General features: G+C 45.0%; 1 protein-coding gene across 1 annotated transcript; it reads left to right on the top strand.

Annotated features, from left to right (window-relative positions):
* Nucleotides 1-3,837: 3,837 nt before the first annotated feature.
* On the top strand, nt 3,838-18,046 carry LOC124669925. The gene is made up of 5 exons (XM_047206459.1): nt 3,838-3,905; nt 4,671-4,924; nt 5,175-5,386; nt 17,235-17,496; nt 17,623-18,046. The coding sequence occupies exons 1-5, from the start codon at nt 3,854-3,856 to the stop codon at nt 17,917-17,919; spliced, it is 1,077 nt and encodes a 358-aa protein (XP_047062415.1). The 5' UTR covers nt 3,838-3,853; the 3' UTR covers nt 17,920-18,046.
* Nucleotides 18,047-19,180: the final 1,134 nt, after the last annotated feature.

The following is a 19,180-nucleotide window of genomic DNA, read 5'->3' as shown; positions in this document are numbered from 1 at the left end:
TCGGCGTTTACTCTCTTCACTCTTCTCATTTGACATATCCTTCTCGGTATGCAATTGAAGTGTTGAAACATCACGATTCATGTCTTAGCTTGGTTTATGCGTGCCATCTTGGCCGACCCACATGGTTGATTGTTGATTCCTTGGCATGCTTGCTTCCACGCAATGTCTTCTTGTAGGCCTCGTGGTCCTCTTAAAACTTGGACATTCTTTAAGGTCCTTCCAACAATGTGTACACCATGTGCAACCCTGAAATAATCCAAACCTTGACAGACTTTTAAATATGTGAGAACGAATAGGATGGGCAAGTATCCCTGGCCCAAGGCAACAACGAGCGCATGTGCTCATGCCCAACGGCGGCCAATAAGAGCCCGCGTGGGTGCTCGCGGCAGTGTCGGCTTGCACCCCTGGCAGCGCGGCACCCCGCGGCACTAGGAGGAGCTTCTGGTACAACTATGGTGCAGCGAGCGTGGCAGAGACAGGGCAGAGGAACTCCTTCGACTGAGCTTGCCCCCATCATCCCCGTTGTCATCCACTCCACCAAGGGCGTGGGAGCGGATGAACGCAAGGGAGACAAGGAAGACATCGACGAGATCCACGCCCCTCTCCCATGGCGAACTTCAGCATGGATGCGCCCCTGATGCGAGGCATCAAGCAGTGGAGCCGCCGGCAAGGGCTAATACCGGGCAAAGGTGCTCGTCGTTGACCTCGTGGGGATATTTTGACGGGTGGGGATTTTTTATCTATTTTTTGATTAAGGGAATATATTAATATCGAGAGATACCAATTACACCCAGTCTGTGCAACAACACACTATGCAGATGATAGTATGGAGGCACACAGCCAAAAAAAGAAAACGGAGAAATAAAAAGTCTCGCTACGGTATTCCAGCTTGCTTTCTGCTTAAGCATGTGCCTTTCTTGCATTGCATCTTATTGCTTTGCATAGTTGAATATTTAGAGGAAACTCCACTAGGCTTTGAATGCCAGTGTATGCAATGAAATTCAAGTTCATTCACACGTGCATGTATTATGGGGGAGTTTGCACTATCTATTAAACTTGTTTGTTACTTAAATTCCTTATATAAACCATCTGAAAGAGGTTCTCATCAATTACCAAACTAGGGGAGATTGAAAGTGCATGTTGGTAATTGATGACAATCCCTATGGACTAATGTTTGCATTGAGTTATATTTGTAGGAGTGGTCCATAGGCAATGCTTGAACCATATGTTGGCTTCAAGGTTCCAGTAAGAAGAAATTGATGAAGAATATCAAGGATCAAGTATGTCCTGAAGATGAAGATGAAGTGCGTCCTTAAAGTTAACTTCAAGACATCAACATGATGACGAATGTAGAAAGGAAGTGCAAGTACAAGATGAGCCAACTCGAAGAGATCATATTTTTGAAGCTTGTCATCCATATGGTGATCATGGATATGTGAAGTTGATCCGAATAAGAAGCTCTCCCATGGTGGAAAGAAAGGCGTTCCATCTTGCTGCGGCCAGGATCGTCGTCATCGAGCTCAAGAGGAACGCACAAGGTTAAGGTTTGATCTTGATAGAGTTTCTTTCTTACCGGTCTCATGGTGTAGTTGGAGACCGGTTTATAGTTTAGTTGTCGTACTATCAAGAGGACTCTCGAGTGAGTAACTCGAGCGTATCCTTCGGAGAGCTCAAATCTTTGCATCCTTGCATCATGTTTCTTGGTTTTTATTTGGATCTTATCCATGTGATGTTTTAGATCTTGTGATTATTCTCATGACAATCTCTAGTTCATCGAGAATGATTTTTGCACGGGCAACTTGTTGCATTTTCGAGGTTGTAGGTTTTACCGGTATATCTTTTTTAGATAGGTCAAATATTTCATCATTTTTTTCTATCCTACCTTTATGTACTATGATGGTTCCCTGCATGATCTTGTATATCTTGTTACTAGCTTCGAAACGAGCCCAAGATCATTAAAATTGGAGTCCGGATGCTCAAGTTATGCTCATTCTCGTTTTGGTGTTTCTACAGTTTTCGGGGGCGGATAATCCGGCACTGATTCAAAATATCCAGCCAAATATACGACCCCCTTACTGCGAGTAGTTCTCTTAAGTCCTTAGCTGTTTTTCGAAGCCAGTGGGCGGATAATCCAGCCCGAGGGCGGATAATCCGACCCGGGAGGTCCCAAACGGTCATCTTTCATTGGGAGGGGGTATATAAGACCCCCTTCTTCCTCCTTGGGCTGGTTGCTTCTTCTACTCTCTCTACTACATTGTTGACCTTGAGAAGCTTCCTCTCCCTCTAATCCCTTCATGATTCTTTCACCTATTTGAGGGAAAAGAGAGAGGAGATCTAGATCTACATCTTGACCAATCAAATCACTCTCTTTGTGAGGGGAATCCATTAGATATAGATCTCGGAGAAATTTGGTGTTCCTCCTCTTATTTGTTCTTCTCTCTTATTCCCCCAATAGCTTGTGTAGCTTTGTTGGAATTTGAGAGAGAAGGACTTGAGCATCTTTGTGGTGTTCTTGCCATTGCATTTGGTGCATCGGTTTGAGCTCTCCACGGTGATTCGTGGAAGTGAAAGCAAGAAAGTTGTTACTCTTGGGTTCTTGGAACCCTAGACGGTTTTGAGGCTTTTGTGGTGATTTCTTGGGAGCCTCCAATTAAGTTGTGGATGTGTGCCCCAAGCTTTGTGTAAGGTTCGATTTCCGCCTCAAAGGAAATCCCTTAGTGGAACCGTGACCTAGGCCTTTGTGGCAAGGGTCACCGGAGAATAAGGTGAGGCGCCTTCGTGGCGCTCGGTGTGTGGTGTGACTATCACATCTTAGGGTGAGACCTTGGTGGCGTTGGTGTGCATCAACCACACCTCAAGGTGAGGCCTCTTGTGGCATTCGGGAGCACTAAGCCACCACATCTCTCCAACGGAGATTAGCACTCGCAAGAGTGTGAACTTCGGGATAAATCATCATCTCCCGCGTGTCTCGGTTATCTCTATACCCGAGCTCTTTACTTTGTGATAGCCATCATGCTTGAAGTTATATATCTTGCTATCACATAGTTGCTTGTTTTGCTTACCATAAGTTATTGATGCACATAGGTGAACCATAGTATATAGGCTTTGGCCTTGATAAAGTAACTCTAGTTTTATTCCGTATTTGTTAAGTCCATCTCGTAAAAGTTTTAAACCGCATATTCACCCCCTCTTCTAGATGACATCCATGTCTTTTCAAAAATGACGGCGATCGAGGCAGCGGCAGCAACCCAACCCCCGGAGCAAGAGCCGGCACCAGCAGACGCTGCGTCAGCGGCATCGACATCTGCGTCGGCGTCGATGACGGAGCAGGTCACGACGAGGTCGTCGTGATCGACGGGCCTACACTGACTCAGGATGCACCGTCGGAGTCACCAAACCCCTTCTTGTAATTTATGTTTTAGCTTGCACCACCGGTCTGTAATATGATCGCGCGTCCAGTACTTTGATCGCGGCGATGACTTCAACAGAAACAATCTCTTTTAAATATGAATGTTTTGAATTTCTGTTTGGAGGCGGCGTTTGGGGGATGCGGCTGAAGAGCGACATCCCCCAAACGCGACACGAAGGAAACACGTGCTTGATTCGGCACTGTTTAAGGATGCTTTGGAGAACAAGGCTAGACATGCTCTGAACCCATTTTTTTTACCGAGTGGTCCGGCTGGTCTGCGCGTTTCCTGACGTGGGGCCAACAGGATGCTGTGGAAGTGGAACCCACTGGTAGGGAAGCGGCGCAAGCGGGACAGACGGACGGGAAGGGGCGACGGCCGTTTACTCGTGGAACTTGCTTGCTCTCCTCCCCGCCGCCGGCCCCGGCCACCGACGCAGCCGATCGATGGCCGAGTCGGCCAGAAAGCGGCCTCCGGCATCACCGCCGGCCTCCGCTGGTACGCACCCTCTCCGTGCTCTATTGTGCCTTGTTTCTTTACGCTCGTGCCTGCGCGGTTGTTGCTGTCGTATCATTGTGCCTTGTTTCTTTTGTTCTTACGCGAGTATTGCTGGATTTGCTCATGTTCCTGCGCGGATACTGTAACTGCGAATGATGACTTGATTCGCGAGATTGTTCGGCCACAAGTGAAGTCCGCATCTGTTCCCCGCAGAAGAATGCCTTGCTTGCTTGTGTTCGTTGCCTCCGGCTGCGTAGTGCTTCATTGTGCTTTCTGCTCTGTATGCAAGTTTGATCTGATAATCGTCTCAAGCAGTCGCAAAACTTAATCCGATTCCTGCTACAAATTCATAGCATCGTAGTTTCCCCGTCCTTTGCATTTTTCAGCGCCACTAGAAAATTATTCGCCTACATAAATCCTGGATTCCGTGCAAACTATTTATTAGTTGCTTCCGGTGTAAAATATTGCTCGGTTTCAGAAGCGTACGCCAGTGTGTCGGTTGACTCTTTATAGCCTCCATAATATATATACTGTAGCTAGTTGCTTCCTAGAGGAGTAAAATAGTTGCTCGGTTTCAGAATGCCTAAGCAATATCGCTAGTTATGTACTGGTACTCTTTACACATAAAGCCTCTGTTATCTTCTTAGTTGAACCTCATGTGTACGGACTGAGTGGATTATTGATGAAGTGATGAAATATTGGATTGGAAGTCCCAGTCGAAAATGACACAAAACCAATTTCAGGTGTTTATTTTTCATTTCGCAGGTATGGCGACGAAGCTCTCCATAGTTCTGCTTGTGACCCTGTCGGCTCTGTTCTACCAGCAGTTTCAGCCTCCACCTCCGATAATCTGTGGCTCGCTGAATGGCCCCCCGGTTACAGCACCACGAACAAAGCTCAAAGACGGTAGGCATCTGGCATACCTAGAATCCGGCGTCCAAAGGATGAAGGCCAAGTACAAGGTCATCTTTGTTCATGGGTTCTACTCCTGCCGATACGACGCGCTTCCGATTTCCCCGGTACATATTGTTAACTGACTCCTCCCTCCATTTACTATTATAAGACATTTTAGATTTTCTTAATGTGTAGATTCACTTTATTAGGTTCACTCATTTCGGTCTGTATCTAGTATATATATATTAAAATATCTAAAACATCTTATAAAATTGAACCGAGGGAGACTATCTCAAGAATCATTTTACAGAATGAACAATCTAGTTCAAGCTGATATGGAGTGATTGCCATGTAATGGATTGAAATCTGGTGCAGGAGGTGGCACAAGAGCTGGGCATCTACCTCCTGTCCTTTGACCGGCCTGGATACGCTGAGAGTGACCCAGACCCTGCTCCGAGTGAGAAGAGCATTGCCCTCGACATTGAGGAGCTTGCCGACAACCTGAAGCTTGGTCCTAAGTTTCACCTCATTGGCTTCTCCATGGGCGGCGAGATTATGTGGAGCTGCCTCAAGTACATCCCACACAGGTAACACAGAATACTGAATTTATCAAGATATTTTTTTTTTGGAAAAGGCAAAGATTTGCCATTTCGTTGATTTAAGTTTTAGAATAAGGGGCTGACTACACAGTGGTCAACCACTATTGGGCCTACCCCGGTGGTCAGTTCAGACAGCCCATTAGGGGCAAAACGCGTTTTTCCTTCTTTCCCCAAAAGGAAAGTGACGGGACCACACAGCCCACGTAAAAAGACAACGAAGAAAGCAACACAGGTTACTTTTGCCTCGACGGGAAGCATCTACAGAAACACAGAAAAAAGGATCCTACCTAACCGGATCTCGGGTTCTTCTTCCTCCCCTGTTTCTCCACAGCTCGCCGACAGCAAGAGGAGGCAGCAGGAAGGGGAGGCAAACCCTAGAACCTCCATGAATTGATCCCCGCATCTTCGAGAAGTAACACAACAGAGCTGCTCATCCGGACGACGCCCAGAGAAGTAAGAAAGGTAAACAAAAGACAAAAACATGATTCAAATTCATCCAAGTTCCATCTAGTACTACCAGTATTCATCTACCAGTTCCATCCAGTTGTAGCAGTTTCATCCAGATCCACCACAGCCAAAAAAGTTACATACTGGATGGAACTCACATGTTACTCACATGTTACTCACAGTTCCTGCTGAGTTTTCTGTACCAAAGTCAGTAGAAGTAATCTAGCCTTCAGGAAGTAATCTAGATGATGAACTTTGAATTCTGTAGAAGCCATCAGGGAGTTGCAAGCTGAGGACCTGGTTGTGTTGATCTTGTAGACAGCAGGAAGTATTCAACCAGTAAAACAAACATGGCGCTCTTGGAACACTGATGTAGGCATGAATGATATCTGCATGAAAAAAGAAAGAAAAAACAGGGTGTAAGAACCATAAAACAGTACTTGTAGCTGATGCTTGTTAATCAAACAATGTGAAGAAGTAATTTGCCCTTTGCTGGTTTGATTTGATGCCAAACATGGGTGAAGTAACAAAAAAATGTTTTAACTTGTTTCTTCTTTGCGAGGCAATGGATTGGTTTAACTCCGCACGGTATTGACCTGAACCATCCGCCTAGCGATGATGACTTCATCGAACCAGATGGAACTGAAGCACCAGTCCAAGGCGCATCAGTAGATGGTACTGGTGCTAATTCTGGATTCATGTCAGTAGATGATACTACTGATGGTGCTCCGACTGGTCAAACGCCGTCTAGTGAAGAAAGTGGCGGTGATGGCGAGGTGCGATCAACGCCGAAGGATTTGCACCACGTAAACCATACCTAGGGATGAAATTTGATACGTGGGAGGCTGCTAAAGTGCACTACAACAGGTATGCCGAACATGTTGGTTTCTCTATGAAGATGAGTTCTTCCGGAAATTCGGTATTGGACAAGCGTAAGGACAAGTACTTGTTTGTGTGCAACAAGTCTGGAACTAATTCACTGAAGGAAGAGACCGAGGCAGTGAAGTTGAGGAACAGAGCAATCACGATACGGACTAACCTGTCAAGCTAAAATGCGTGTAAAAAGGAAGGGTTCAATATGGGAAGTAACACAGTTCATTGAAGAGCACACTCATGAAACTATCAAGAAGCTTGGTTTGAAGAAGTATTTACGATCACACAAGAAGATACCAAAAGAAGAAAAGAAGTTCATTGATCCGTTAGACGGTGTTAACCTCTCAAGCAGGAAGAATAATGGACATCATGTCCGAGCTTTATGGAACAGGAAAGCAGTTCCTTATGACACGAAGACAATAAGCAACTACATGGCAAGTATAGATGAGAAGCAAAATGTGAAAGACATACCGAGCTTCTTAGTTACTTTGAGGAACCGAAGAAAGAAGATCCAAATTTCTTCTACAAATACAAACTTGATAGTGAGGACAAGATTGAAAATATATTTTGGGTCGATGGACCCACTAGAGAAGTTTACAAGAATTACAATGACTGCATATCCTTTGACACTACATACATGACAAATGCTTATAAGATGCCGTGTGCACCCATTATTGGAATTAACAGATATGGGCAGACAATCCAGTTGGGATGTGGCTTCTTGAGGAATGAGAGGATAAGTAACTTTGTCTGGTTGTTTGAGCAGTTCCTGGATGCTATGGATGGTTTACACCCTCTGAATATCATCACTGACCAGGATGCTGCTATTACTACTGCCATCCAGGAAATGTTTCCTAACTTGTGCCATAGGAACTGTCGGTGGCATATAATGCAAAATGCACAAGGATCCCCTCTCGGCCCTTTCATGGCGAAGCATGAGGAACTACGAAGGGAGTTCAATGAAATTGTTGACTATAGCCTGACACCTGTCGAGTTTGAGAACCGATGGGGAGAGATGATTGAGAGGCATGGTGTATCGGACAACACAGACCTTGCTTCCCTATATGAAATTAGAGCTAAATTTGTCCCGGCTTACTTTATGGATAGGTTCTTCCCTTTCCTACAAACTATCGCTCGCAGAGTGAAGGATTCAATGCGGTTCCGAAGAAATATGTTGACCCAAATGCAAGCCTCGCTACGTTTCTTCAAACAATACATGAAGTTACAAGAGAGGATAGATATTACCGAAGATTCACATGAATTTATGGGTGAGGACAAAACTCTAAAAACTTGGTGTGACTTTCCAATGGAGGAGCAAGTACTATCCATATACACACTACCCATATTCGAGCGATTTCAACTTGAGTTGAAGAAATTTACATCCTACAACATACGAGCAAATTAATCCTTCATTGTTTGAGGTTTCTCCAATCGAAATGCAGTGTTTGGTTATGGAGCAAGGAATTACAGGATCACCTGCAAATGCTGGAGCAAGATGAATACGGTTGTGAATGCCGCAAATTTACTAGAGATGGGTTGATTTGTTGCCATATAATAAAGGTTATGTCTCATCGTTGGTAAAGTAGAAGTAATGCCACAACGTTACATTCTACCTAGGTGGTCAATTCCCCCTCCCGACATACATATTCCTCAGACTGAACCCCAGCAAATGCCAGCGGGCAAATTGTCTAGGAAGGAAATGAGGTTACTTCGCTATGGTAACCTCACTAAAGATTTCGCGAAACTAGCGCTTAATGCATGTGCTTCGAAAAAACAGATGAAGTGGCTAGGAAACATATGCGTGCAATGGAAGCTGAATTTTCAAGCAATGAAGAAACAAGCGGCAGATGCATTGAAGAGAAAAAAGAAGCGAAGGAAACAGTTCCTCCATGTGCGTAACATGCCGAAACTACGTAAAATCCTAGCAGCTCAACCGTTGGTGCCGAACATAATATGCATGTAAACAAGAAAGCTAGGGATCCACCTTTGACAAGTAATAAAAGGGAGGCCGGAGGAGAAGAGGAAGAAGAGTGGACTACATCTTAAACTCCGCAAAACCAACAAAATGTACAATTTGTGGGTCAAGCTTGCATAATCCAAAAGATTGTCCATCTAAGATTGCAATGAAAGAGAAGACACCAATTATTCAGCTTTTCCAATGATGAGGAAGTAAAAAATTGTGTCAGCACATGAGAAGTAGAAGAAAAGTTTCTTGTACTGCTTGAGACATATTTATTGAAGATGCAGGGTGTTTAGATTAGTGGTGTTTACTTCTGTTTCATTTTCTAGTATTGAGATTACTGAAAACTACTTTGTGTTTCCCAAGTGAAAAGATATATATGTTGATTTGCATTGTATGACCAGAAGCATAACACTCGGTTAACCGTGTTGTCTTGCATAAATAGAAGACACAAAAATGATTTGGGAAAAAACATAAGCAGGAAGTATTACCATTTTGTAAAACTTGTCATTTTTTGGCTTTGAACTTGTTTCGCCATGAAATCTTGTTCTCCCACCAGTCAAGCCACTTGAAGCTGTATTGCATCCTGTATAGTGGCATTTCCTTTTGGTCGAAATGACCCAACTTTCTTCCATCCCATAACTCAATGCATTTCAACATTGAGTATCCACAATCACAACTACCGTGTGTTACAACAACAAGGAAATGCAAAAACAGTGTTAGTTTTTGAAAGTTTTGCTAGAATGCAAATGTCTGAAAAAATGTAGACAAAAAAGAGAGAAAATATGAGGTAACTTACGTTGTAAGTTGTTTAGGAGATGGGATGTAAATCGTTTCGTAGTTTTGAATTGATACATTTGACTGCTTATAGTTTCTGGCCCAGAGAGTCTTAACAGAATCAATTATGATTGCACTATCTTTCTTGAGCTTCTTGTCCCCAAGATTCCTCAAGGAATCAAAAATTTCGAACCTCTCAGCCTTGAGATTGAGGTTGATTAGGTAGTAGTGTCCACAAAAGTACTTTGGATCGTCGATAGTAGATAAGTTCTCGTAGTACAGGAAACATGACTCGCATATGTAACTCTGTCAAACACAGCTTGGAAGTTAAAAAAGCAAAACAGACTTTCGTGGAGGGAAAAAAGTAGTTTATGTAACTCTGCTCTTTGTGGTCAAGACGGTTATTCTCCGTGAATGAAAACACCCTCTTAATGTCCTTGCCGGTGAAGACATGGTCTCGCAATTTGTTCTAGTCGGCAAGAATAGCAAGAAAATAGATCGAGGATTTGAAGTAGCCTAAAATGATATTATTATGATCTTTTAAAAAAGGTTAACATGTTATCATGTACATAATAAAATTCAACAGAGTTACTTCTCAAAATGTAAAACAGATGTGTAACTTTGGAAAACATATGTACTTGTTAGTTACATTTAACAGAGTTACTTCTCAAAAATTTAACAGAGTTACATTTGATGAGAGGTATACAGGTTAGCTACAGACAACACCTAGTTACAAATGGCTTTGAGTTACTAAACATGGATATTAAAAAGGTGAGGGGGTTCTAATATGTAACACTTACAGCTATGATGAGAGGCATCACACATTTTTTCTGTGGTTCCAATTCTTTAGAGAGAACATGTAATCCAACCTCCATAGTTGAATTACTTATCAAACCTTCGAAGTTGGACCGAATCGAGCAAAATGCGGGACATGAGCAAAATATGTTCCATAATCAACTATCGGGTGACCCTTCGGATGTGTCTTCCGTTTCGATCCATGCATACATATTCGGTTGTACATGTCAATTGATTCCTTTGTAATAGTTTCTTCGGCTTTTTTGCCCCGCCGAACATATGGAGATAACTGCGTCTTTGCTGGCTTTATTACTCTTTTCTTGTGAGCCTGAGGAATAGGAGTTTTACTAGATGTTCCCTCTGAAGTTACATGTTCAGAAGTTACTTTCTGCTTTGCAGTGTCCTCAACTGAAGTAACATTCAAAGTGCAGCTGCTTGTTGGGAAATACTTCTCGCCAACCATGGCTGCAAGCATTTCATAATCTTCACTGGTCCATAGAACTCATCCTCATTGCTTGAAGTAATCACAGGGAGCCCAATGACAACCTCTTCTTTACCTTTATCATTTTCTTTGTTTGGACTATCAAACCCCAGATCAAATGATCCTGCTTCCCCGGGCAGCCATAAACTTTGTCTGTCCTTGTATGCAGTGATGTGTAAATCAGGCTTCTTTGTTGTCATGTCATCGAGTAGGCCGAATGTTTTCTTCCCTTGTATGCTAGTCGCCACTTCAAAGTTTCCATGGCTACCAGGAGTAGTAGTGTCGTTGTTGTTATTTCCAGTGTGAGGACTATATCTTCCTTCTTCTACATTGGCGTTTTCTCTGGAAATAAACATTGGGTTCAGACACGACTTTGATCTGGTAACTGGAATGACATCAGTATTGGTAGAACTTGCTGCCTTCAATGGAGACATTGATCTGGTTACAGGCCTTCTAGCAATGGTGGTTGGGCTTCCCTTCTGCAGGATAGGTGTAATCAAAGGTAATGTTGTAGTTTCATTTTCTTGGGCGATATGCAAGTCCTTGATAGGATGAACAGGTGGTATGCACTCGTTGATTAAGATTGACCACTCGCGTCGGCTGCCCAAGACATCGATTTCTTTGTAAGAGATGCCTCTTCGAAGCATGAACGAGCAGATGCAACGGATCCTTCGAGAGGGGCATCAGTCAACTTGGCGTGAATGGTTCTCGCATCGGACATGTCTATAGGCCGGACAAGTAACTTGTTACTTTTCCGATGGCATGCACGAGATGACCGATCCTCGGTTTGCTTCAAGCATCCTCTTCCCGGTAATGCAAGTGTTCGTGACTCAGTCGTAGTTGGATGTGCACTCACTTCACATCCAATAAGATCATTACTTGACTGTGAATCAGAAGCATACAATCTCAAGTTTTCCAGAGCAGATATGGCAACCTTTTCTTCCACTTGCATCTCATTGCCGTGAGATTCTTGTGCGCAATCCCCAACTGGTGTCCCTCTGGTTTCCTCAGGAAGAATCACATATCTTGCCGCCTTGTTAGACGGTTCTGCATCGGAGTTCACATCGGCGGACTTCCTCTTCTTGTTTCCATTGGGTTCGCTTGGCCTTGGCATCTTCGTAGTTGTGACATTAGTTGCACCAACACTCGTCTTGATGCTCGTTGTGGAACACAAACTACTTCGGTGCTATCATCCGTTCGGTCATCGCATCGGAGTTCACATTGGCAGCCTTGATCTTCTTCTTTTGTTTGAGTTTGCTTGGCCTTGGCAGCTGGCAAGTTGTGTCATCCGCTGTTGGAGCTATGTTGTCATCCAGTAGTTGTGGTGCAGGCAAAACCACTTCTGGTGCTTTTGTCAGTTCTTTGAGTACATGTGACTGAACCACCTTGCAAGGAAACGCATCATTTCTTCCTAATTCATCTGATTGACGCTTCTGCTGCACAACTCGATTGCAAATCTTCCTCTTCCTGGGAACACAGACAAAATCATCATAATCACTGCCATATGCATTCTCCTTGCTTCCTTCGCCTTCACTTTCGCTTTCAAACCTAGACAAGTTGACTTGGTGATCGAATCCGAACCATCGGTTTCCTCTCCCGAAAATTGTCTGTCGAGTCTTGTTCTCGGTTGGACCTCTTGAAGATGGTTTAGATCTGGTTGAAGATTTCTTCGTTTTTTAGCGGTATTAATGGTTGAAACTTTCATCGAGAACTTTGCAATTGCTGCATCAATTTCGCTATACATCTCTTGTGCGGCTTCCCTATACCTTGAGATTTCCTATTTTCGGAAGACAATATACATAGTTAGAATACAAGGATGTAGGGAAACATGGTAAGAAACAGGTTTAAAAAGTTGGAAAAATGCTTGTGATGTGGTTGAGCTTACTTCTTCTCCGCAATCTGAGGGCGCATTTGCCTTAACGAAGTTCTCAATCATAATGGGTGTGCTTAGCATCAACACACCAGTGGTCCTGAAACATTTCTTCAGCTGAGGAAGGAAACATGGAAAATTAGTTAAAAATGAACAGGATAAAAAAAGAAGTAAAAATGCATGAAATCTTCGAAGTAACTTACAGGTAATCTTCCAAAAGACCCGTCATCATTCAAGTCTTGTTCGATAGCTTGAGTTGCCGATTTGTTATCCCAGGCACATATTCTTGGACCATCCCGACCGACATTGATATCTTCGGTATCCAGGTGAGTCAATGTAAAGAATCCGCATGTCAAAAAGAAGCGAGATGAAAAAATAGAAAGAGATGTAACATGTAATACAAGTTGATAGTACGAAGTTAAATATGCTCACCTCCAAAAATGCCATGCAAGCTTTGAATGGATTTTTAACTCCCTTTGCCTTCGCTGTCTCAATGAGGACAGTGATCACAAATCGACACCAGTTGAGGTCTTTTATCTTCGATGGATCCATTATAGCTGGATAGCACTTGGGACAAACTCTAGTACCAGTAGTTGGAGCTAGCACAGAGCAGACAACATACATCACCCATGTCATAAAGTACAAATCATCGCCTTTTACCATCGCCTTCAGCTTAGTCTCGACATCTGCCAACTTTGGTTGCTTTCCATTGCCGAAACCAAGGGTATTCATAACAAATGAAGTAGCTTCAGAATCCACTGTGTATAGAGCAGGATATTTTCCCAATGGTAAGCCAAGAACCTTTTTGACAACTTCATCTGTTATTGGAATGCTTCCTCTGCCGGGAAAATCAAGAGAGCATGACTCATGGTTGAAGCTGCCCATCAAGTAGTTGGAGAGATCTGGGTGCAACTTTGAACATTTTATGCCCGTAAAACTGCCAAACCCATTATCTGAAATAAATTGACGATGACTTGCATTTTGACTCTTGTATAGTTTAACAACTTTCATTGGGGATGCTCTGTTAAAAAACAATTGCTGCATAAAAGCACCAGCATGTCAAACACCAGTACATACAAAAACAAGCCTGCAGACAGGAAGAAAGTTACATCAAACCAGCATGTTTACCTTTTTTTTCCTTTTTCCTGGAAGTTGTTTTTCAACATCTTTGGGTACACTATGAACCTCTGAAGGTAATTGTTTCTCAACATCTGGAACATCTCTCGGAGTCCTCTTTTTTGTGCTTGTACCGCAACCTTTTCCTTAGATTCTTAAATTTTGGGTGACCAGTACCTTGGTGTTTTAACATTCTTCCGCATGACATGAACAGAATTTGGATTACTTGGATGAAAACCTTAAACACAAAACAAGTACCTAATAAAAAGAAGCACAAGAATAACTAAACTTACGAAGGCGTCATAATGATCCCGATTGTTAGCACGGTAATGGAGCGAAAAAAGCAACCACCGACAAAAGGCAAAGTAACATTCAGCAAAAATAACATTCATGTAGTGAATCCGTAAACAAAAAAAATAAGTTCACTGAATTATCAAATTCTCAAATCAAATTCAGTTTACTTTTCATTCAACTTCATAAAAACACACGAGTTACTTCAAAAAAGGAGTAGGCAACATAGTTACTTCGGACAAAAATCCTAACAACACCACCTAATGCTGAATCTACAAAAGTAACTTATAATGTTATGTACATCTACCTGAAACACACATGCCTATGATACGGTTCTACTTCTCCCACAATGAAAAACATTGAGTTACTTGCCAGAAGCACAAAATAACAATGAGTTACTTCTACAAAATCAAAACATCTTTATGTTACTTGAAACAATTAAAAAACAGTTAGTTACTTCTAACTAAGTTTACAAAAGCATGTATAGAACATAAGTTAACCCTGCAGCGACACCAAATACTTCTTCATTGCATAATTACTTCTACAATTTCATAGTTCAAGTCAGATGGATTACTAAACATTGCTGAGTACAATGCGGCAGGTTAAAAACATGGATGCTGAAAACACACCAAAACTTGAACTCAACCATGGATTACCTTGTGAACCTGAACACACTTCCTGGACGAACTTGGAAGGAAGTCAAATCATAGGTTGGAGGTGAACTTGGAGGTAAACTTGACGCCCACGAGGACTGCAGTGCGAGGTTGATCGAAGATGAAATCCCTACAAAAACGATGAAGATGGCCGAGGGTCAGAAATTCGTGAGCACAAAAGCGAGAGGGGTCGTCCCGGATGAACATAGGTTGCGCCTCACTAATCTACGCCCGAAAAATACGAGCGAATCATGGCCGGCGACGACTACTGCAGTTCGAGAAATGAAATCAAGTGGATAATATGGCAGGAAAATGGCAAATCGAAACTCACCCGCTTCGATACGGAGGGTCGAAGTTGCAGAGGAACCTCCGCCTCTTCACGCTTCACCGGAACCCGCAGCGAAATCGTCGCCGGCGACGAGGTTGGTGCGAGGAAGACGGCCACGAAATTCCTCACCCTTCAAGCCACTAGAACTACCAAATCCACCCAATCCCGCTTCGATATGAAGATTCGCAGATGCAGAGAACCACCTCTCAGCCGGAAACCACGGCGAATCGCTCGCCGGCGACGAGGTTGGTGCGAGGAAGACGAGGCCGGAAACCACCTCTCCCTTCAAGCCGCCGGAACTACCAAATCCACCCACCCCTCTTCGATACGTCGATTGGAGATGCAGAGACCACCTCTCAGCCGCCGGCGACGAGGTTCACCGAGCGAATCGGCCGCCGGCGACGACGTTGCTGCGAGCTTGCAGGGGAGCGACTGGGATTTGGTTTCTCTCTCTTCGGGGCGGCGATTTTGAATCGACGCGTGTACCGGAAACGACGCGCGTCTGTCTATGTGGCCGTGGGTCCCCACCACGTGAGAGGGAGGAAGATGGGAGCCGTCCGATCGGAATCGCGCGGCCGCGGCGCGTGAGCACGCTGTAAGTCACACAGTGGTCAGCCAAGAGTTAGATTTCTCGTTAGAATAAATGCCTAGGACAAGTCCTAGAACTTCACATAAAGGTCCACTCTCTCAAAATTAACTAACTCAAGAATTTCACCATGGCGGTGCTCCACATCCTAGCCTCATCTTTGATCTTTGAAATAATGATAGAGGTGGTTGTGCCGAACACCCTAGCATTCTGCTCTTTCCAAACTTCTTAGGACATGAGGATAAGCAAGGAAGCCATGACATTCCAGGCGTTTCCTTTCCCCAACATAATCTTCATCTACCAACATGTCATGACACGGGGATAAGCAACGAGGCCATGGAAGATTCATTAGCCTCAAGAGACGTATTTATTTCATGTTTGCTGATGAAGCACCTTCACAAGTTCTATAATCGAGCTAATCTGCCTTCAGTCAAGTTGGTTTGGGAAATTATTGCTTCAATGCTTTGCCACCATCAAAGTCTAGAGAAATTTCTTTTTGGTGGAGAGATTGTCTCAAATGCTTGGGTACTTTCAAGGATATTTCCCAGTGATCAATTGGTTTTCTTCAGTTCTATTGTGGCAAGACAGGTGGTCTACTGATCTCCTTTGTAGGCAGCTCCCACATCTCTTATCTTTCTCTGAGAATGAGAATGTGTCAGTGTTTCAAGTCAGGTCCCTGGATCAACTTTCTTATCACTTTTATTTGCCTGTGTCCAATGAAACCTTCTCAGAGTTACACATTTTATAAGATCCTTTGGTGGATCTCCCAGTGTCTGATGACTTAGATAAATGGTTGGCCTTCGGGAGTGATGTCTCCTTCAAGGTATCAGTTGCATATAAAATAGTTGTAGATCAGTGCACATTACCTGCCTGTCCTAAAATGGATATGGAAATCCTGCGGTCAACCTAAGCAGAAAGTGTTCTTTTGGTTACTACTACAGGCAGGTACTGCAAAGAAAGAATTGTTTCTTGGCTGATTGTCCTCATGCAATGTGTAATTCTGCACCAGTGGAGTCCCGCAATCATGTTTTTCTTCACTTTGCCCTTTTGCTGTTATGTGTTGGCAATATATTTGTCCGGGTGGACTCCTCCTATTGCTAGTGACCAACAGTTTCCAATCATGGACTTCATTGTTAGTCTCAAGACTAAAATTGGTCAGCCTTTTTCTTTGGAGATTATTGTCTTGGCTTGTTGGGCTATTTGGACTTCTCAGAATGATTTCATCTTCAAGGACATCGTCCCTAATCTGTATAAGAGCAGAAGGATCTTTAAGGATGAAATGGCATTGCTTGTGCACGTAGCCAAAAGGAAACCTTATTCTGGTTTTCAATCTTGGGTTCAGAATTTTGTTTAGTTACTTAGCTTTTTTTCCCTTTTAGCAGCTTTTTTTCCCTTTTCTGGTGCTATTCTCTAGCTCCACCTTGTAAAGACTTTGCCCTTTTGTTTAATAGAAAATGAAAAATATGAAGCGAGGAAACCCACTGTTCAGTTTCCAAAAAAAAAATGGCATTCCAAATGTGAAAGGTGAAGGCACTTGTATAGGAGGTGTGTCGCTGATTCTTTGACTTGGTTGCACAAGCTGGTCACCGTTTTGTATTTCTTAACTGCGAACATCAGCGGATTTCAAGTCTGACTGTCTGTCTCTCCGTGGTGGAACAGGCTCTCCGGTGTGGCCATCCTCGGGCCGGTGGGCAACTACTGGTGGTCCGGCTTGCCGTCGAACGTGTGGCGGGACGCCTGGTACCAGCAGCCACCGCAGGACCAGTGGGCGGTCTGGGTCGCCCATCATCTGCCATGGCTGACCTACTGGTGGAACACCCAGAAGCTCTTCCCTCCCTCCAGCGTCATCGCCCGCAGCCCTTTACTATTGTCTGAAGAAGACGCGATGGTCAGGAAGAAGCTTGGCCTGCGAACCTACACCGTAAGAATCGCTTGAATCACTCACACAGTCACACCTGGCATAACTAATTAAGCTGGCTCAGAAACCTTTGATGCAACTGGCTGCTCATTTCTCTGCTCTGTTTGTGCATCGTCAATTGTCTCGCAGCCGACGATAAGGCAGCAAGGGGATTACAATAGCCTGCACCGTGACATGATGGTCGGGTTCGGGAAGTGGGACTGGAGCCCGCTCGACCTGGAGGACCCCTTCGCCGGCGGCAAAGGGAAGGTGCACCTGTGGCACGGTGCCGAGGATCGTATTGTGCCAGTCGGTTTGTCGAGGTACATCAGCCAGAGGCTCCCGTGGATCATCTACCACGAGCTTCCCAAGTCCGGCCACCTCTTCCCTCTCGACAGCGAGAAGGCGGACGCCATCGTCAAGTCTCTGCTACTCGGAGATCAGTGACATTGAACTATCCATCTCTACATATGTTTTTTTGTTAAAGATCTTGTAATCTTGTAATCGTGGCACAGCTACTGTACCGTGTAGTTAGCTAGCTGCTCACAGACAACAAATAGTATGGGTTCTTTCAGTTTGGACAGATCGCGCAGGAAATGGTGTGGAATAAATCATACGGAGTAGTATGAAATTCTCCCATTTGGGGCATGAGCGTATTCCATTGCCTTTGGGCCCCGAAACACGTCCTCCACCTTGTTCTTGGTGAAGGCCTCCTTGTGACGGCCGTTGCGCTCGTCGGTCACGATTGACTTCCTCAGAAGCTCCTCCACCCAAGCCTCATTTGACATCTCCTTTGGCTTCTTCGTCGCACGCTGGCTTGCCGAGCTGTGGCATCGGTCAGTGACTGCAAGGATTCAGGGCATCTCCAGCGGCGCGACGCAAACGGACGCTGAGCGACCGTTTGTGTCCGCCGTGACCGAAAATGCATCGTGCACCACCTTCAGCGGGGCGACGCAAAGTGAGACGCAAATCTGGCCCAAATATGCGCCAGGTTTGCGTCTCGGCGGTCACTGCGCGGACGCGCAAAGTGTCCGCTCGGTCCTCGCACGGGCCCGCCTGGTAGCGGCACAACTGCTTCGTCTTCGGGCATTACTTCCGGGCGGCGCGCTGCAGCCTTCGCAGGGCCGCGTTAATGGCGTGCCTCGGCTTCCGCGAGCGTGCGCAGCTAGTAGACGTTGCACTGGCAGGCCATTGAAGGCGATATGGCGTCGGAGCCTTTTAAATGGACGCTGCCGGCGTCCATTTCGACGACCAAACCATTGCCAAATCCCACAGTATCCACCCCACCGACGCCATGGGAAAGAAATGCCGGCCGTTCCGCAAGACGAAGAACGACCTGGAGGCAAGCGGCTCGCGTTCCGGCAAGAAGGCAAGGGTCGGCCGGTACGTCCGCGTTGGGCTAGCGCGGCAGCTATGGGGGGAAAACCGGCCTGGGCCATGGCCGGACGCGAACTTGCCGGGGGGGGGCTGGTACCTGAACTCGCGGCGCGTGCCGGCCCCCCCCCCCCCCCCCGTGCCCCGCGAGGGCCAAGAGCGGCGGGACGAGGTGCGCCGCCGCAGAGCGATCTTGCCGCCGGATCTGCGGGAGGATGAGGCGTACGCGCTGAACTCCTACAACTGGATTTCATTCGGGACGTGGGAGTTCGACGCGCGCCGCCGCGCTGGCTACCTCGGCGACGTGGACTTCTTCGACCGAGAGATCGCCGCA

Source organism: Lolium rigidum, chromosome 7 (genome assembly GCF_022539505.1).
Source record: "Lolium rigidum isolate FL_2022 chromosome 7, APGP_CSIRO_Lrig_0.1, whole genome shotgun sequence".
NCBI lineage: Eukaryota > Viridiplantae > Streptophyta > Magnoliopsida > Poales > Poaceae > Lolium > Lolium rigidum.
Note: the sequence above shows the minus strand (reverse complement) of the source record. Positions and strands in the feature narration are given on the sequence as shown.